We start from the raw sequence: 22,173 nt of genomic DNA on the forward strand, positions 1-22,173 counted from the left end.
ATGTTTCGGTGACAGCTATGGCATCAACCTTATTGACATCAGCTACTACAACTAAATCCTCATATTTATTCCTTAGAGATCTGCAATTAGATAAAAGGACAACTGGAGTATCATACTTTTTAGGCGAACTGCATGACTGTGGTATTACGTCAACTTTAATCAAGCAGGCAGGTAAAGATCCTCCCTACAACGTCGTGGTGGTAGTCGAGGTCGGATGCGAACCGGAATTGAAATTGGAAAAGAACGATGGCGTTGCTTTCTGATGCCTCCCCGTTTTCCTCGATGACGTGTATGTTTAAAAGAAATTCCCAAATCTTTGATGAGATGGAAATACATAGGAGTGTCAAAAGACGTACTTAGTTATTACTCCTGCTCCTAACAAAAGTGCTTAGATTGCACATAAATATGTCGTAAACTGTACATTAGACGGTTTCAATGGGGGAAGAATTATCATTGAGAGTAAGTTTGAGAGTGTATTAAAACGTACATTTGCCTCAATTGTGACTTTTTAAAAAATATATTTCTGAGTGCGTTTCTTAAAAACACTGAAAAATGCCAAATGAAAAGTTATCTACACATGTGATTGTCACCAGCTGTATGTTATTCGTGAAGGTTATCTTTATGTCATGTATAGATAAGCTTGTCTTTATAACTTCAAAGTGGTAAAATACCATTCATGATGAAAGTGAAAGTTTCAAACACAATCAAACTTTGACTCCTTTTTATAATGCCCTGTGACTGGAATTATTCAGGGTTTTCCTCAGTGCATTTCATGTTAGAGTGCCAAGGTTATCTGTGAATGTCATTTTGTATATTTAAAAAATAATCTCGGTTTAACCCACTATAATTATGACAGGAACGATGTGGAAAGATATATCTCTACAAACCCAAAGTGGATAACAAACCTTTTTCATGATAAAGTGAAAGTTTATTAAGAAACCATGTCTCGAACTCTGACTCATAAAGCAATGATATAACGACGTGAATATAATATTTTGTTGGTTTTTAGTATCATTCTGAGTGCGTTTCGTAAAAAAAATTCAGGGGAAAATGCAAAAATTATCTCCAAAGTCATTGTGTGGACATATATTCACCGCAATCCGTATTTACTGGTTAATATCATTTGATGCCCTAAACAATATAAATAGATATTTCGTCATAATCGTCTGAAAATATCTTTATTACTGAAGGCATATGAAGGGAAACACCAAATGTATACGCATGACTGTGCTATTGTTCAAACCAATATTTCAACCACTTCGTATATCAATATGCTAATGCCTGTATCCTCATATCCCCAAACATTTCGAATAGGTTATTTAAGAGGTTTTATCAGAACCTCATATCGAACTTTGACTCATATAGCGCTGTGGTCGTAATTCTTTGTTTTCTTCTCAGCACTTGAGGAGAAAATACCAAACTTATCTACATTAGTCAACTTTAGACTAATATTTCACCCACTTCAAGTTTTTCATGATGTCCGCAACTCTATCTAGATAGGTTTCTCGTTATAACCCACGAAAAGTGAGAAAAAATTAACCAATACGAACATTCAACAGTGAAAGCTTTTAATTCCGATTTGAACTTTAGCTCTCATAGCCTTGTAACTGCAATTCCTCGTTTTCTTCTTTGAATAATATTCCACCCGTTTGGATATTTATTGATAAAGGGTTTAATGCCTTTCTTTTGTATGTGTGTTGCGTTTAATTCAATAAACTTTATGGATAGATATGTCATTAGACCTCCCCCCTTTCCAAAAAAAGTACGAAAAGTACCTTAATAACAAAGGTGAAAGTGTTTTAATCAGAGACCTTGCATCGACCTTTGTCTCTACTATTTGTATGACTGTACCTAAAACTGAATTGTTTGATCAGGTTGAATGTGAGGAAAACATCTTATTGTTTTAATCTCATCCCTTCATTCACACGATAAAGGTGCCAGCTATGACCAGGTAGAAAAATATCCGCATCTGTGCGCGCCTTTGTTTGATGTACATTTGCATATTTCTGTCGGCGTTACCTGTAGTTGTTTTTATTTGATCACTGTATCGGCCTAGAATACGGGTGGTCTTATAATTCTCCATCCATACCAACAAAATTATACGGTTATTATTCTTCTTCACCTTTCCATCCGCTTCAAAACTTATTAAAATTTGTCCCTTTCATTTATATACCATTCTTAAAGGTAGAATACTTTTTTAATTTTTCGTAGAACTCATCCTAAATTTCCTTCTCAGTCTCACAAAGTGTAATATGTAATTTAGTTTATTGGATTTATAATAGCATGATCGGTTGCAGTCACAATAGCAGTGTAAGATTGTTTATTAACGGTAAAACTGTCGTATTATTCATTCATTTCATAGAAGTTGAAACGCCTGAGGATAAGGAGAATGGCAGAGATTCACAAAGTGGGCCAATGATTCGTTTCGTTTGTATTTATAACTGGAATCATTAGAATGTCAATGAGATTTTATTCCATAATAAAAACAAACTCCCGGAAAGCAATAAGATAGATGTTTTGTTTATTTGTTTACCACAAAACAAGCACAGTCAATATTCCGCTTTCAAGGTTCGTAAACATAGACCATCATGTTTTGTTTGATTCCAAGTATGAATAGTTTACTGATATTTATTTGCAGTGAATGATTTTAAACTGCTGAAAGCAGTTTATTTGAAAATATTTTTTGTAGAACCTTGGAAATATGGAAATATCTATTGTGCAATTTCTTGCAAACGAATTCCTTCAAAGCATTTTGTTGCAAAATGAGAAAACATTGAAAGGGAATGTTTACTTCGAAAATTCCCTCCCCACCAAAAAAAAAGAGGAAACAAAATTTGACGTGGAACTAGGGTTTCCACAATTTTGATGAATGCCGGTGTACACGAGGCGCCTTTATTGGCGTAGTACTGCGTCATCGACTGACGCAGTCTTTAATGTACCATGCGAGATGGACATTGTAAACAATGCGAAGTGATCAGTGAAAAACATTGCACTGAATTTGTGGCGTATGGGTCTATTCTTCCTATCGTAATGACGCTTCCTATGTGACGAAACGTCATTTGCCTGACTTAGATTTGCGGCCTTTGACAGACAGTGTGATAATGTCATGTTGTATTAAAATTACTTTGTCAGCAACTTTTGTAAATTACAAAACAAAACTGTCCCTGATCAAATCTACACACCTTGCAACATTAAATACATGTTTCTTCCACTATCGTGGGACACTTTTCATTAGTTTATTGGGGCATGTAATCGACTACTTTAACAGATATTCTCTCAAAGTTACACAAAGCACTGCTCTTCAACTTCTCCAATTTTATCACCATGACTCTCGATTGAAAACATCGCAAAACAAAAGCCCTTCCGATGCTTGGTTTTAGGAAACAGGCATGCACCGGAACGTTTGTTCAAGGAAGATTCTGCTGGATCTGTTTGAACTCAGAAGGTGAAAGTGAAAGGGTCCTAGATTAAAATTGGGTGAAGCAAGAAGACAATAGCTCAATGATATAATTCGACGGGTAACTTATTAAACGGTCTGCAACCCTAGGAAGAAGTTAGTTGGAGCGCGAATATCCTAAGGATAACTTCACGCACGACCTAGCTCCTTGGTGATCTTCTCTGTGAAGCATAGTATTCTTTTGGAAAGTCTTCAGATATTAACTCACTGATCTTATGAGATTCGGTCATCCTACAATCTAGATTTTCTGTCCATCACTGGTGTTCTCTCTTCGATTGGCCTATAACCTCATTAAATTTACCAAGTATTAAGTTTCATCTTTCATCTCTTCAAGCTTGGTTAGATTGATTAATTTGATTTCGAAATGACTTTCGGCATGATCGACCACCTGATCTTCAAGTCGATGTCTCCCAATGTTCCTTCGGTCGATCTATTGGTGCGGCCGTGGTGAAATCGGACAGGACTAAACCCTAACTGCATTGAAGTTCTCTAGCCGAGAATTGTTTTCTCTGAATGAAATCTATATTCTTGACTTTAGTGTAAGGAATCGGACATATTTCAAACATGGAAATCCAGAGTTTTAAGAACGTTCACTTGATGGCGGAGCAGCTCGAGGGCTACCTGCTAGACCTGCAAGACACCAAGTTGAACAATTTCGTGAGGAGGAACTCCTATGGTAAGGGCCCTCAAATTGTGGTTTCTAGAAATCGTCGACGTGAAGTATAGAATAGACGCTGTGATTTGGCTCAGCAATGATCTCGCAACCGTTTGGTCCCCGGTTGGTATCGATCCCCCCTCTAGTTCGACGGTTATCTAGAAATAAGTTAGGAACGATTATTCGAATAGCGCGCGTGAGTGCTCAAAGTCATTGATCCCAACAACTTTTTCCTAAGAATATTGATAAAAAGATCTGAAAATGATGCTTATAGACCTGAATGTACATGTATGATATAATGTCATTATGATTGTTACTGCACCCATTCAAACGCAAAATCCGTTCTTGGTTTATTTCCATGTGCATTATTACGTCAGCGAGATTCCCCGCCTGAAATACCCACGAGGCAAAATAAAATGGAAGACTTTTGCAATTTCCGGAAATATAAACCATGCATCTATTATTATGTTTGTATAACAACATACTCAATGTCCCTGCATGTGATAAACATCACATGTTTTTTTTCCTTAAATGCCGTGGAAATTACCCGCTTTCTTAAATAGGGTTCTCATAATTTCCGCTTTATGTTGTCAAATGACTAACTTGTTGATATTAATATCACTAATGTAAAACTATCTTATTGTCTAACATGTATCAATCAAACCATTATAGTGTTATATTTCGGGAAAAGCGATACTCCATCTTGTATACAATGGTAACTTACTCCCTCCAACAGTGTCCAAACAATTCTTAAACCATTAATTGTTAACCCGATGTTATCTCGAATAAGTGTAAAATTTTAAAAGTTAAGTCGTCAGAAAATAATGTAGTGATTTCCCAATAGGACTTAGAAAGAATAAAACGAGGTCATTTTCAAACTTCTCTGAATCACACTGACTTTCATACCGTTAGGGACGTTTCCGCTTCTAATTTGAAGGTTGTGGTGTATGGCTCATGAACAATAGTTATGTGAGTTTTCGGAAATATCTTTATTTTGTAATTTGTTCACACAATTACTTTCACTGGGCATGATTGGTGATCTCTAATCGTAAAACTGACAAGAGCTTCATTATTTAATTAAAATATAGGACTAGCAAGGTGGGATGCTTCGTATCATTCATAACTTTTTAATGAAAATTTGCTTGACCTCCTTCTTTTGGAGGTTGACCATGTCCTCGCCACTTAATGATGCCCCTGAGTTGTGTCCAGTGAAACACTATTAATTAAGAGCTATGGACACGGGTATGGACAAGACGAAAACGACGTGCTGTTTCCCTAAAGCTATATACATGTAGAAAACATAATCAAAAGTTTTGAAATTAAAACGTGGACCTCAGCAGTGGCAAAGGTATCAAATGGATTTCAAAGATGTCATGTGTAATAAAAATGAGAATTATTTTGCTTGATCCCAAATATTAGCAAAAGCCTATTAAGCTTGTCCAGCATTTAAAGTGTAACTAAAAGGATTACGTATACAACATACGTGATGACTGACGAAAATCTAAATGGGTTGCCTTGGGCATGCAGTGGCGTAGCGTCTGCTAAGCCATATAGGGGACGGGTAAAATTCTTGAGGGACAAAATGCGAGGGAATCAAGCGACTGAGTGGAAGAGAGTCGAGGGGGGGGGGGCGGTCATTTTGCATTTGGAGCTCTTCAAACCATATGTATGCTCCTTATTCTGACCTCATACTCACCCCTTTCTTCAAACGTCAAGATATGTTTCATATGCCATTACTTTCCGAAACCCAATATTCAGCTAATCCACCGAGAAACACTCTATGAAAACATAGACGTGCAAGATCTTCAAATTTTAAAAATATTTCAGATGATAAATGCTTTTGACACAGCCTCCAATATTAATACTCTCTTCTTTCATCAACAATTCCGTTAAGAGTTTCTAAACCCGTCTAAATGGACTCGACCTTTGACCTTCATATTTCTTTTCCCATTCAACTTCACCCCAAAAAGATACTCTTGGTATGTGGACTAGGTGGACCAAAAATTGGAAATATTTTTGAGGGACTGAGGAAGCACGTTACCCATGACATATTTTGTCCGACCTGCCATCATTGATCTGCTTTGGAAAGCGACGGCAAAACGTGATTTATGTCAATTTCTCTTTGAAGAATTTGGCGCCTTGTCATATTGTATATGGGAGTATGCATGGTTCGAGGCTACCTAAGAAAAGTGGAAACTCCCCCACTCCGATGATATTTCTTCTCTTAGACCGATACTTTGCATTTGTTTTGCTATTTTATTTCAATATACTACATTTTTGTGAAACGCATGTTCCAAAATCGTTATACAATCTTTCAAGTCAACATTAAAAACATTTTATTCGACTGGTATGTGTTTTTACCTCTCATTATATATTGGATATAATTACATGTATACTTTGTTTCCTCCGTTTATATCTTACTTTTATTGAATAAAAAAATTGTATTAACAACAATACAGAGGAACAATTCAAAAGAAAATTAGGATCACATCCAACTTGCCGAAATCAAACATGTCAAACAAGCTGCACTCTTGTGACTCTCTCCCCCGAACAAATTACTTTACATTTACATACGACCACCAATGATATATTAGAGTCAGGGAGGGAGTATTAAAAAAAAATGAAAAAGTAAAATTCCATTTTTCATTTTCATCACCTTCCCTTGATGCTAGGAGCTGGACCAATTGTCGAAAGAAACTCCGTCCCGAGGGAGACCAAAAATGGGGTTGGAGGGGTGTCTTTCTTTTATTCGAGGTCAAATGAGGTCGATTTGAACTTGAGTGAACGATAAAGAACAAAGCCTAGGTCGAGGGCGATGTGCGCGTTTTCTGGGGTCGCCGAGTTCTAACTAAGTACGTGGGCCGAAATGAATAACAGTCGCGTTTCCGCGCCGACGTACTATTGCAAACAATAAAAAAAAATGAGGATTTTTTTTTCCCTCCCGAAAGGTTAGGGAAGGTTTAAGTTTTGATTGTACGGGGGTATTTATCGAGGGATTTACAGCTTGTTGAGGCTACATGGCCCGTGAGAGCATCTTTATGAAGAGCCATTTCCGATCCGTCAGAGAAACAAAATGGCATCTTATTGATTCGTTTTGAAAGAAAACATCCAGAATGGGTTCAGAATGAAAGCATGACCGGATTTTTGTAACAATATTGTCGGCCGTCGAAACAACGGACACGTACTTCCACGGGTTCAAAAATTCAATCCAGTTACGCGAAGAAAGTAATCAGATGTTTGGTTTGTTAACCACAAGTAGTACACGTAGGAAGCGGATAAGCCATATACGAAAAAAACAACATCATTAATCCATAAATAAAATCATATTTCAGTCAGCCATCTTTCTTTATTTGTGAATTGATGTGATGCTTAAGGCCTACATAAATCTTTTCACTTGTCTACAGCACCATAACAAAAATGCAACAACATTGGAATATAAACTGTACTTGGGTTGTATATTCCCCCTTCTGTGACCTTTTCAGGTGCTATACTATGGACCTACACACATCTTTTACTTGTGTACAGCGAAATACAAAAAGCAAAATATAAACAATACTTTGGTTTTAAAGTTCCCCTTTATTCGTGAACTGTGATAATATACACAAATCCCTTTACTTTGTAGTACAGCAATTTACGAAAAGCAACATCCTTATTAATCGAGAAATAATTAAAGTACTTCGGTTTAATATTTACCCTTTATTTGTGAAGTGTGATGCTATATACACAAATAGTTTTACTTGTTATACAGCAATATTTAAAAAGCAAATAACAGTTTCACATTTCATCTTTATGACCTGTCCGAATATTTATATACAAACCTTTGCCTTGTCCATCTAAAATTTATATTTTCAAGTCTGTTTCTGACTCAAAAATGTATGTTTATCCTGTCCATCATGTCCGATTTAATAGTTTTGCTCATGGAAGATTGGGACAAACAAACTTTCTAAAAACGCACAAAATTCCATCAGACTACCGGATTGGGTTTTGAACCAAAGGAACGCCGTTTTTATTTATTTGTTTCTTATCCCTGTAAAATCTGACGTAAATTCCGTCTGGCCTTCCCCCGGGGACGACAGCGTGGGGTAGGGCTTTTAATTTTTTCCTGCCATTTTTTGTTTCTTCTTCTGGACGACAGCACGATCTATCTCATTGTCGTTAAGGTTTCTGTATATAGTCGACATCGGCACTAAACGCTCTCCTTGATCCTGTTAATCAAGTCAAGATATATATATATATATAAAACAGTAAGTGATTTCGTCAAAGCACGGACATATAAGTAAAGGAAGAAAAGGCACTTTATATCTTTGGGGGTGTTGATCTCTGAGTGAGATTCTGGGAACCATCGATTTTGTGTTCCTGATGTTTTTGATAATAAATTTGACTTTAGTCGATAACAGTATTTAGAACTAGAACGATGGTTAGAGAGAGAAAGAAAGAGAGAGAGAGAGAGAGAGAGAGATAGGGAGAGGAAGGGGGGGGGTGGGGAGAGACGGACGGACTTGCGCCCCTTGACTGACTTCTTCTTCTAAATAGCACTGCATACAGACACCAACCCCTCCTTTCTCAATTTGTAGCGTAGCCAGACAGGGGAATTTTCACATTCCACTGCTATTTTTTTTGTATAATGCCAACATTTTCCATGCACGTTCAAAAATAAATGTATGCCTACAACAGTACTTTATGGTAGATTCGTCTGAACTTTCACTGGGGTTGCCCCCCCCCCCCCACAACGAAGCTGTATGTTAATACCCTGAGATGTACTCTTATTTATTTTAGTAGCCCCCATTCCAAATCTGCCCTTTACCCTTCCTTCCCAAATATCCAAATAAATATGACAATACGGAACCACAAGGGACTCTGATCTGTCTATTCCCCCCTCCCCCAACCACCACACCTCTACCCCCACTACCACAAACCTGCCATAAATAGTTCATCCCCACACCCATCATCTTCCTCCATCATCAAACTTCCAGCAAAATTCCATGGCAATGTGGGAATAATCACGTTCTCTGTCATCTAAACCGTGTTTATAACTCGGGTCCCCAGATAGTTTTCGGCTACAGTTGCTGGAAGGGTAGAGGAAGAAAGGAAGGAGGAAAGGGAATCTGCCCCCTTGCGATACGACCCAGGAACTTTAAGGTTGAGACCAGTCTTACAAACAGAACCAAAGGGCTCCGTGAATGATAACTCCTTGCTGGAAGCAGTCCTGTATTGATGCAGCTTAAGAAAGATCTGGTATTTTCACGGAGGACGATATGCCAGTTACCTCATGAAAGCTGGAGAACAGAGATACCTCTTTGCTCTGTGAACTCGTTTTCTTGATCTTCTTTGGACAAAGTGCACTGTTTCTTGTTCAGTTCTAGACGCCTTTTCGCGGTCAGACCAGTGTCTTTAACCAAACAAGGAGTAGAAAGGCATATTATACGTGCGGCCCCCCGAAAGATTTTGTCATTTCTTAAGGAGAATACAACTGTCTGAACTGTGTGTTTGTTTTACCGAGCCCGTCTTCCTGATCTAGTGTGGACACTTCTTCATCTTTTAAGGTTATTTGAAATTGAAAGTTGAAATACAGTTGAAGCTGTAACTGATTTTTATTGAACGAGTTTTGCATTCTTACACAATACTGTAAATGTAAACTCAATGTTAATCCTCATTCCATATTTACCATCGTCAGTGTCGTGGATATATATATAGCTGACCAAGCGGAAGGGCCAGCACTAATTAATCAACGGTGAGTGGATACCAACCACCTCGTAGATTATCATATTCTGTACTGAACCTGCCGAATGTATTGTCAATCGTAATTAAGTGAAATCCATTTTTGTGTAATGGTGTTGTGTAATAATCATCTAGTACGAATGAAATTATCAATAATTGCAGATTATTCATGTTTTCTATCTTTCTTATTAATCTCCCTAGGTCTGAAGCTTCTGGATATTCTCACAAACTTAAGGTAAGCAGATGAATTCATTGAATTATTAAAGCTAATAAGAACAATCTGGTTATTATATCATACAAGGGGATAAGTGACCGACAATATACCTTGGCAATTTTTTTGTATGTATCATATATACTTTTGAATGGGATTTGGTTAGTGAATTGCTGTTCACACTCAGATTAAAATCGATCCTAGAATACGGTCATAAATCGCGCCCTTTTTTGAGTGGGGGTGGGGGGGGGGGGGGGGCTTTATCCTTGGTTGCTCTTTTTGAGATAGATCATCGGATGGAAACTGCCTGGTTTACATGGTTATGCTCCTTCGAGATTTTATATCTCTTCCTCTTGCATGTCTTTTAGTATGAAGGCCTGTTTGCTCACTCGTTAGTGAGCTAGAGTAAAATCATGCATAATTATAGAACATGTGCTGTATATGGCACATTCCTGAATTATGGTCAAGAAAGATTGTTACTTTTACGATGGTTATATAAAACATGAACTTGCCTGTGAGCAGGTGGTCCGACCATTATATTGACCATGATTTGACTTGAGACCTGGAAACAGGAATGACCGGCCATGATTGACGGATGGCCTTGCTGTATGAGGTGACCATTACAATAGGTTGATCTGTGTCTTGAAATGAGTCCGTTCTGCAAATGGCGTCGTTTCAGTTACAACTGATATCCCACCCAGTGGCGGATCTAGGATTACCTGACGAGGGAGTGGGTCTCATAATATCTGACCAAGCAAAGATATGATTAACTATGAAAAAGGTTCTCAGATTTGCCTTCCGGGTAGGAAACACATGAAACAGCCGGGGGGTGGGGGGGGGGAGGGGAAGGTCAGAGTATGTTTGTAGTTATACTTGTGTATGCATTAACAAATGGCAGATTCTGGTTTTGTTAGATGGGAGGGGATGTACCTCCTGGGCCCTATGCTTTAGTCATTATATTTTCAGTATGGCTAGAGTATGACCAGACCTTGCTCAGTCATCAACGAATGCACAATTTTTATCCCACTGTATTTTAGTCTGCTTGAGTATCATTCATATCACTTTTGATAGTGTGTATCGTAATCAAGCCTTTGTGTCAGGGTGTGCTGGGGGAAGTTTTTTTAACAAGCCTGTTTGATTAGATAGGAGAGTTAATTACTCGCACACTTTGCTATTTTCGGGTTAAAGGTACACGAATGAATACACGTTTAGATCACAATCGTGCGAACACTACCATGTGTCCATGTCACACGTACCGTTGTATCTCACTTAATGTGTGAACGGATCTGAACTTCTTTTTTATGGAAAAGGTTAGGAAATGGCGTCTAAAAAGTACAAGCGCTGTCAAAAGCAAAGGTCATTGTCAATTTACATTGTCAAGATATATCCTATTTTCCGCATATTCATTTTTTAAACAATAGCTCATTTGGAGTTACCCGAATGATGACCTATTTCACAACGACGTTATGATGATGAGAACCGATTCAATATTGAAACAAAGATATGCATCCCTGATTGAAACATAAGGGTTTGCCCAGGGTCAATCAACATTCAGAATGATGAAAGTAGGTACTTGGCAGGTTCCTCATGGAAGTGTATGAACTCTGAACGCATACTTACAAACGATAAATGCATTGTGCAAATTTATGTTCAAATTCAAGTATCATAGTATCACAACATGATTCATTAACGAGATTTGGGGACTTGTCATTGATTGTATTGTGGAAGAAACTAATGAGACACGTTAAGAAGTCATTCCAAATGGGTAGTTATGTTGTAAACAGAAACAATTTTGTATTTGATTGTGGAAATCGTCAAAATCAATTTTTCTCAAAATCAGATGCAATGAAAGAAATAGTTATGATCGACGACTGATCTGAAAGCAAGAAGAGCACTAAATGTGTCCATGAGACTAAACAAACACGTGGCAGTAGAAATCCTGTCCAAGAAGTTAGAAGTTGTAATCAACTCTTAGTCGTATTTGAGATCCAAGGCAACGTCATAAGTATGTATAGGGCAGTCCTTTTCATATGACATTGCTACAAACATGACTTTGAAATTCGCCACAGGTGATGTTAACAATACTGACAAAGCTCACGAATAATTTTCACTTTCACCAAAACACGATCTTCTCTTAAAAGTTGTCTCGATCGACTTTTCAGACATGATAAAGTAGATCGTTAATCATCTCCAGTTTCGTTCTCAAAAACGATTTTGTCATTTACAATATTTACGCTCGTATCAGGTGCCTATTAAATACATGAGATGTACTGAATGCCATGTAATTGCAGTATAATGTGTAGGCCTACGTGGTGCAGTTTAATATGTGATTTTCATGTTTGCGCCTCGCATTTGTTGTTAAGTGTTGTTGTTGGTTCGGTTAGAAAGGCAAATAACATTCAATTTTTAATATTTACGCAGTGCGATGGACTGCGAAATCTTTCCGACTCGCCTGGTGAAGATATTTTTCTTTCGAATATGGCATTAATTGTCTTTCGGTAGTATATATCTTTCTCTTCCCCCCCCCTCTCCCCCCCCCCTCTCTCTCTCTCTCTCTCTCTCTCTCTCCCCTCTCTCTCTCTCTTTCTCTCTCCCCTCTCTCTTTCCGTCTCTCTCTCTCTCTCTCTCTCTCTCTATAAAAAAAAAAATCTCACCCCTCTTTCTCAGTAGTCCCTCTCTTTTTTGCCCCATTTTCTCTCAACCATCTAGTTGTCCCTGTCTCCGCATCAATATACCCTTATCCCTCGTACCCCTTCCCTTTCTGCCATTTATCTACGACTGTAAATGCTTTGTTTATTGACGGTCGGCTGTAAAATTGTTATTATTCACTCGGAATATATGACATTGATTGCGATTTGATAGGGGAGAAAAATCACCAAAATTGGCAAAGTAGCAGGGTCGGCCGTGTCCCTACGAGAAAATGCGGTTAAACAATTTATTATACCAACGTGAAGGTCGGCGCAAGGTAAGGTCAATACATATTTCTCCCCCTCTCTTTTTTTGATCTGTAATAAGATTTGCGAATCGCGTTTCCTTGTAAATCTTTCCTCTGCAAACAGTTTCCATTATACACCAGAGCCCCTGTCATTCATAAAGAGTTTGCCTTGGAAATTAAGCTGTGCGATGTTGGAATATGAAATGGTTGGCCCAAAATAATTCGTGCTCCGTTTTCACAATGCTCGCCATAACATATGAGGACGTGTGCATGAAAAAAAAAAATCATAAAATTGCTTGATGTTGGTTGAATGATACTCCCTTTTTAGGTAATTGAAGTCAGAGAAATGACATTTCAAGACCTTTTGAAGAAAGAAAAAATGATTGTCATCTGCTATCCTACCCAACCCTTCCCCATACTACATGTGTTATCTCTTCATCAGTCTTCTTACGAGACATGCTCCGACGACTACTGCTCCACATTCAAAATAACCGATTTTCTTACCTTCATCCCTGGATTAAACACTATACCTAATCCTCATCCAAATCACAATCCTAACCTTAAAGATAATCATAACCTAAAACCCAATTGCAAGTCTGTATCCCTAACCTCAACCTTGTATCAATGAAATATAACTTTGAGCAATTGTTGCCGGAGCAAATATTGGAGCAACCTTCATTTATCCTCAAAGAACGAAGGACAAAATAACGATCTTCTTAAATTGTGTTATTTTCTAGTATTCCTCAGTCGAGCTCGCTAATGGCAACCAGTTATTATGATCCTATAAGAAGGATAAAGATATATACATGTTTATAATCGTTTTTATTTTCTTTACCTTACCTTTAATGGCGCTCGTTAAAATCCAACCGTGAGATGCAGTTGCCATGACATCGGGTTAATGAACCACTCAGCGCAGGCGCAGGTCCTCAACAAGTGGACAAAAACAAGTGCATATAATTATTACCAGTAATATTTGAGAAGGGCAATTTCATAATGTCAGTGAACACGGTGACTAATATCATAGGCTCATGTCTCCTTCCACGTTGGAACGTCCGGTTTTGATAGTCGCCGAATGATGCAAATATTATTGACAATCTGTTATTCGATATAAAATGACTTGGAATATATGTTAAAACTTTGTTACAGTGACCGTCTTAGCTTGAGCTGCTGGCCACTCTTTATAATACAAAACGAATAATAACAAAATTAATGAATAATAAAATGAAATGTTTGATGGGAAAGGGGGAAGGTGTAATATTTGGATAAATGTAAAATTTAGTGTACTAACACATGAATTCTTGCCAAAATTTGGAATAGTTATTAATATCTCTGGTAATGTGTTTTAAAAGACAGCGATTGAGACCAGTTCTGAAGTATGAAGTATTTTTTCTGGTGGGGGGCCGGGGGGGGGGGGGGCGATGCCCAAAAATTTAGCCCTAAAATTCCCTTTAATTTTACTCACCAATTTCTGTTTTTCTTTCCATCTCACTCTCTCTCTCTCTCTCTTCCCTCGCGCTCTCTCTCTCTCCTCTCCTTTCTCTCTTTCTCTTCATATTTCTCTCTTCCTCTCTCTGTCCATTTCCCCTTTCTATCAAATTATGATAGCAAAAATTTCTTGCCATGCCATCATATTCAACAAAATATTCGGGTTTTACTTTCTTCACAGCGCATCTATTTTTCACCGATAATATTGTAATCTGAATATAGTTTTATTCATACGTTATATCACAATATCCTTCCTTTATTCGTGTCATTTATTTATTCGTCCTTCTCAATCTGTTTGGCATAGTTTGAATTTTTAGCGTTTTTACGACAAAATGAAATTCTATTTTCTGCTGCCCACTTGAAGAAAATGGGCAAATATACGATTTGGGCGTAGAGCATATTGATATGGACAAATACAAATATGCACTTTTTGAGGGAAAATATTGGGATTTTGTTGGCGTCTGTGGACTAAAAATACCGTTAAAATATGTTATTCTATTTGAACGAACCTTTCTCTTCATCAAACATGCTATTGTTGAGATTATGAGTCATCAGAATGATGTTCATAGTCCATTGACGATATATTAAAATAAACAATGGATTTTCATATACCTGGGAATTTCTTAGTCTGCCCTTCACCTTCATGTTAATCCTCTCTGGTTCCCTAGGGGATTCACGAATTTTTAATTAAACTGTTATTCAATTTATTTCTAAATAAAATGAATTAATGAATGACATCGTGTGTCATTTTCATCATGGGTTCGTCAAGAAATTCTTGTTTTTAATATTGTTTAAAAATCGGAATGACTTCGTAAAGACAATTAGCATTCACTAATACTATATGTCTCTGTTCTGAAAACACGTCTGGGCAGAATGATGATAAAAATGATAATAACAAAATGCGCTTTGTTATTTTTGGTCATGTTTGAAAGCCCAAGTTCATCTGTAGGTTAATGACGATTTTTCTCACGGCACTGACTTAACTATATATCTGACCATGTAACTCAAAACATACTTGTACTGAAAATTACGCATAATTATGATGTATGCACAAAATAATTTATTACTGTTGTTTAGTGTTTTGATTTCGAAAAGACAGCATAACATGGGATACAAATCTTGACTCGCTATATCATGATGTCTGTACTAGATTTTTTTTTTTTTTTTTTTTTTGCAAACGGATTTTGTTCTACTTTGAAATGATTCACTATGTGGTGTGGTGTGAGTGCAGCCACGTAGGGGACACATTAAATTGAGGGGGTTGGAGGGGGAGGAGGCGCTTATACATTATATATATTATACTAGGTAGATGAAATACGAGAGAACTCGTTCTCTCTCTGTCTCTCCCGCATTATTTTGCTTTTCGATGGAGGTGGGGGGGGGGGGCGGGGAGGGGGGGAATTTTGCCTCCCTTCCGTGACTGCACCACTTTTATATAGAACTCGTTTAAAAGACACAATGATCAGCTACTTTGTCATGTTCATTGTCAAATCATTGACCCCAACAAAGTTGTCTTTGAGGTCAAAAGACTAAAATAATTTTATTTTTAGATTTGTAAATCTACGGGAGGTTAGGAAAGAATCCTGATAAATCACGAAAATGACCTTTAGCCAAAGGTGATGCTTGAATCATCAAAACTATCACCTCAACTATTCTTTATATCGATATAATATCTATTTATATCTTTATTTCCTCATCATTTCTTCAAATCCCAATTGTCGATGCAGCGTCTGTTCGTCCCTGCTGAATTATCATCATTGTCATACCTCTGTCTGATTCAATTTACCATTGTAATCTTAGCTATGAAAATATAAGCTGGGATCAGACTAACTTAATTCGATTTTCTACCAACGCCTTCAATGAGCTAGCCTCCCATTCCAAACTGTCTGGGTGACACACACAATCAAAATATAGTTTATAGAAGTCTTTGACTGACAGACGAGTACAATTAGAAGGTATAAGTGTCTGTTTACACTGAACTTGGTTGAACTGGCCCCTAAGGAGTAACAAGGGTACAGTTATGGTAATTTGAGCAATGGGTCGACATTGTATAGGTGCGTCTTTTCATTTCGATGGTTTCTTGAAGAAACATTATCAATTAACGTATCTTGATGAGCTCCCGTCACCCCCCTCACTACCCATTGCTCTTTTCTTTAGCTGATTAAAACAAAATTGTTAGCTGTATTCTTTGTCAGGGGATTGCAAGTGAGTGCATTCTGTTCTTGGTATTTATTTGTATTTACCTCTCCATACCCAGGACTATCATATTGGCGTCAGTGACGTCAGACTGAAAGGCAATTATTTGCATTCTCATCACCAATCACACCATGCATCAAAGATTGGTATTTTCCCTGTGGCGAAGAAACAAAAAAAAAGCAGTAACCGTCCGTAAAATGATGAGAGACAATTGGCCCAAGATCCAATCTATTCAAAACGCTTTGATAACCTAGTTTGTTACACCATCCTTGTCATTTTTGTTCTCCTTCCAGAAAAACGGAGTCCGATGATCTCGATCTGGTCGTCCAGTTGGATGTCTTCGACGACAAGAAGGTGGCAGACGAAGAGCAGTTCTCGGGACCTCGAGGAGTCGACCTCAACAACCATATCGATGTCTTCCATGCCCTCTTCAAACAGGTCAGAGTTCAAATCATACCTCATAGGCACACCTCCTCACCTGACCGGGTCTAAATCGGCAGATCCATGCCAACCCATTCGGCATGTTCCAATTAATGCCTTGGTCTATCGCCGGTCTATTATCGGTCTGGTGTCGGTCTCGTCAGTGTGACCGGAGTACCAATAACCTCCTCGTACTTATCCAAAGCTTGATAGATACCAACCGAAATAAAAAATAATTTTTAATAGAAATTGATAAACAGGGAGCGAAATCTTTCAAGACCTATATGGAGGGGGGGGGGGGTTGTATCTTGGAAGTCCCCGTCGTCGTTTCAACTTTGATTATGACTTGTGAACGACTAGTTATATTTATTTTACACTGGGCCTTCAAACATGCGAGAAGAGGGGTGCACTGATCTCACAACAAGTGTGTTAAAGGTGTGTTTGTTTGATTGTTGTTTGTTTTGTTTATTGCCTGTTGACTGACATGTTGGCAGATTTCGTCCGACAACCCCCTCTCCCCCTCCCTCGTTTAAATTAGTCTCATGACGCCCCTGCTTCTATATTTGCTGGATACGCCACCGATGTAAGTCTTGCGCTGATTCTCATAAACATATACATATCACATGGTTAATCAAAATTAGCCTATGTGAAAAGATGATAGCTTGAAGGCTAATGGACTTACATCCATTTGCATTCATTTACTTGTTTCCTTACTCTTTGGCTAGTCAAAAACTACAAATAGTGATATTTGATGGCTTGAGAGCGTTGACCGAATTCGTGGGTTTGTCATTCAAAACCCATAGAGCATCACTAATGTCAGTCATTAAAAAACGGATATTACACCGATTGATAGCCTCATAATTACCCATTTTTTACTCAAAATCTGAAATCCGCAAATCTTTGTATTCTGCATGGGCAATTATTGATTGTCTTCAGGATCTTCTCAGCAATCCATTCTTTGGATATGTTTCCTGTATAGTCCAATTTCCAGAGGTTAATTTGGGTGGAAAGGAAACATGGTTCAAAACGAATTGAGGTTAATATTGTTCATAGCCCGCAGACCATTGTCAGGGGCACCATTATAAGAGAGCGGGATGGGTTAAGGTTTTAACCCCCCCCCCCACCCCCTCCGTAAGGACACACTCAACACTTCTCAACACTTGGTGTCAACAATTTGTAAACTTTTAAAGAAGATTGCTAGATCTTTTGACACTTTACACCCTTGTCGGCAAATAATAAAATCCGATGACATCTTGACCTTGTCGACAACCTTGATTCTAATGCTAAAGAACCTCTCGGACTTTTTCAATTGCGCATTGGCTGCTATAGTGTCGGCAAACGATCCCCCCCCCCCCCCCCCACTTAAAGGGATCCGGTAACTTTGTCTCAGATTCTGAAACAAAATTCTGGATTTAGCTCATTATGCAATGATAATTATACATTTTTAGGTCAGTCAGGAACCCCATGACTTTTACAAGCCGAACGCCTGTCTTATTATCAAGATATTTATGATTGGAATTACAAATTTTGAAAACCGTTCGCCTGACGGTTTTCATAACACTACAGTCTATTAGGGAAAACGAGTATGGTAAAACCGGTCACTCAAAGATTTTTACTTTATTGAGGCACTTCTTGATCATTTTGAAGCGCGATTTTTTTAGGGCTTCAATATTACACCATATCACAGACACTAATAACACGTAGGGTCGTGTATCTCAGATTTAACAATGTTAAACGACCCCTTTCAAATATTCTAGTGATATCCTTTCCTCCCATCTCCTTGACCAATGTTAATGACGTTGTACTTTAACCCACATATGATTCGTAAACTGACTGTTTTAAATAAGGGCAGTGACCGATCGATCATAGTGGATAGGAAATTGCCTGGCCTCACGTTGTTTTTTTGGTCAATTGGAAACACGAGAAAAAAGCACTTCAACAATGTTCCGGATTGCTTCCCGCCAACAAGAAGTGTCAATTTATATCGTCTGTTTGTCGTCTGCGTAAAGTTGTTGATCAGTTTTGTTAATACATAGACAGGAAATGTAATGCAAAAAATACCGGCGAGAAAAGGTGAGAAGCGGGGAAAATTAGGGGCATCCAAAGCGCCCTTCAATCCATTCTCTAACGAGCTACTTATTGTAATTTTTAACAAAAACAAATCCCCTGACACCCTTTGAAAGAGGGCTGACGAGAAGCTATTTACACAAATAAAACGTAAACAAGATCTGTGAGTACTCTCTGACAATAACAGGGTATCTGTCCACTTCAGCCCTTGATTGGAAAATGAAAATGAAATACAAAGAGATTTAAGCTTAAAATTCTTCGACTACAATGACATGAAAAAGAACAGTTGACTCTGTTTTGTTGGAGGATGTAAAAACGGAAATAGGCGATATTTATTCCGACTGTTTCCTTTGTAAGCTGGTCCTTCTTGAAGTGCTGCTGCTTGGATAACCCTCAAAAACTTGAAATATCCTCAAAAGATTCTTTGACATCTTTGTTTGTTTTTGTGTAAATTTCTGATGCGTTAACTGACTAGAAGTGAAAGGTTTAAGCTTGTTTTGCTTGTACCTTCTACAAGTATGTAAAATATGTTAAATAAACTCGATCCATTTTATACTCAAAATCAGAAGGAATTTGTACAAATATTGATGGTATTGTCATTTCCATCATAAAGCTACTTAGGACGACACACTATAATAAAAAATCGTTTACATGTCATTTTATCATCGGTCTTATCTTGAATCATCCCGCTAATCGCTAATGACAACACCCCTATATAGGGGTGCTAAATTGAACCGTTCGGGGCTCCTCTCTTTACATACAGGCGCTTCCTTGCACCTCATAATGGTTCAGTTTTGCACCCCATCTAGTCAACTTTCGGTTATCATGTCCGGGTACAAATTTGACCCCTGTGCTCAACGCATCACAGTTGGATCTTTAAATTAAAGTCCAAATCTACACCTTGCATTTAGAGATGCCGCTATTTTTATTTTTTTTAACAATTATTTGTTTGTTAGTTGAAGGTGCATGTTTGATCCTCATTTCTTAATTTTTCTTTCCAGATTTGACCATGTCGATACAACAGGCATGAACTACTTCTGACTTTATACAATTAAACTTCTGAGTAATATACTGTCTTGATCAAATGAAAATCCTGATTGGGTTTTCATCACTTTGTCATTCACGTGACTATGCTATCCGACTTATTTCAATCAGAATTCTTCTTAATTTGTTAAATAAACTTGATATCAAAACGTCATTGTCATCGTCATGAGTTAATGGTAATTAGTAGGTCCATAGCTCCCCGCATGACAATAGAATGAGTAAACTGGGCTAAGGACCAATTTTGTCACCAACCCACATAAAAGGTTACATTGCACACAAAAAAGTGCAATGAGGACAGATGAAGATTTTCATTTCCGTAGATTTTCCAATCTTTAATAGAACCAGCAAGTTAATGATAACGTTCATGACCGTGATAACTCTCTTGACAATGTGATAATTGGAAGTGTCAAATAATCGCATTCCTGAGCATCATCAAAGACCACACCACCTTCTCTACTTCTTGCTAATCATCCTTGGACTCATTAACGTTTGTTGATGTTTATGGATATCTCTGAGTGGAAGGAAGTGACATAAATGTCTAGTCTAAACAGGGAGATAGAGCCTGAAACCACATGGTTATTTGAAGATGTAGTTGTTTGTGATATTTGGTGTATCCGACTGGGTCGAGGCCGAAATCTACGATGACCCTAAATTTAAGCCCAAAATACCGGTTTAGTGGTATTCTTGGCCTAAATTCAGGTCTACGACACCACTATCTCGGAGCACTTTTGTATAGAGGTTTCAATTCAGGAACTGGTTTGGTAAAAAGTGTTGCCACCGGTCAAATATAATATTGAAAACTTATGAGGGGCAGTGCTGCAGGGCGATAGTTGCCCTTCGGAAAAGATTTTTAGATTATATAGGCACCTCTAACACTATGAGCCTGTATACCCTCCTGTTATCGGTACATTTTTGGTAACTCCTTCCTCCATCCCTTCCCCTCTCGAGAAGTTAGTTTAACCCATTATGACGTAATTCTGCCAATCGAAATAACATGATAATCTTGGATTCTTGATCAGTTCCCTTTAAATTGGATGAAAACTTTGTGCAGATTCAAACATTTATGAATTATTCTCTTAAACTTAAAGAGTAAAAAAATGTTTGTCTTCCAAAAATGATTTGATTTTCCTGGTATGTTTGGCCAGCCGTGGTATCATTAATACCCAAAAGATTAAGAGACTAAAAATAAAAACCAGTGGTTTTCCTCACACAGATATTCAGGTAATTTTACACTTGATCTGTCGTAGGCGCATCCGCCTTAGGAGGAGACCTTGTCATACTTATGATATGAAACATTTTAGGTTCGAAATAGCTGGAATTTACGTGCATCTTCGAGAGACTTTTATTTCAAACTTTTCCTAACTTTTCTAGCTCTTGTTTCTTCGCATTGGAGAAGAAGTTTGAGTTTTTCGATCATTTGTACATGAAACATTTGCACCCATGTGTGAGTTTGTTTCTGTTGATATTAAAGCATCAAATTTATGTTCATTTATAGAGTAATCGACTCTTATCTGATATTATGCGGTTAATGAAGTCGATGAAGTACTGTACATAATTCAGGAAAATTGATTTTCATTTGGAAAAAGATTTCTTAGTGGTTGTGACGGTTGAAGTGGTGGTAGAAGAAATAGGAACTTCGCAGCAGTAGTAGCAGCAACAGAAGTTGGATAGTAGTATACTATTATAGTGATAAAATAGGCATGTCGTGACAAAGTTTAAATTTAGGAGTATGAATTCTTAAGCATTGTAGGAAAGGAAAAATGAAATATGTCTCAGGACTTGATTGATCGATGGAGGGTAGAAGAACGGAATATTGTATAAACTGTCATAATGTTTGACCATGCATGGTCCATGGTTTGACTCATAATACACAGTATAGGATGAAGAAGCTTGCGGCGCCACCGGCCTCTGTATAGGTTAACCCGCAATATTTACCCCTCGATTTTTGTAGCTCGATTAAAAACCAGTGAGACCAAAGTCAAACA

General features: G+C 37.8%; 1 protein-coding gene across 1 annotated transcript in view; it reads left to right on the top strand.

Annotated features, from left to right (window-relative positions):
* LOC115922360 (formin-J-like) overlaps positions 1-22,173 on the top strand; it is a 65,588-nt gene that overhangs the window by 13,937 nt on the left and 29,478 nt on the right. Inside the window, exons 3-4 of the mRNA XM_030981266.1 lie at positions 10,032-10,065; positions 16,951-17,095. Of these exons, the coding sequence (XP_030837126.1) occupies positions 10,032-10,065; positions 16,951-17,095 (179 nt within the window). The remainder of the gene's footprint in view (positions 1-10,031; positions 10,066-16,950; positions 17,096-22,173) is intronic.

The sequence above is a fragment of the Strongylocentrotus purpuratus genome, unplaced genomic scaffold (genome assembly GCF_000002235.5).
Source record: "Strongylocentrotus purpuratus isolate Spur 01 unplaced genomic scaffold, Spur_5.0 spur5_scaffold_11, whole genome shotgun sequence".
NCBI classification, from domain to species: domain Eukaryota; kingdom Metazoa; phylum Echinodermata; class Echinoidea; order Camarodonta; family Strongylocentrotidae; genus Strongylocentrotus; species Strongylocentrotus purpuratus.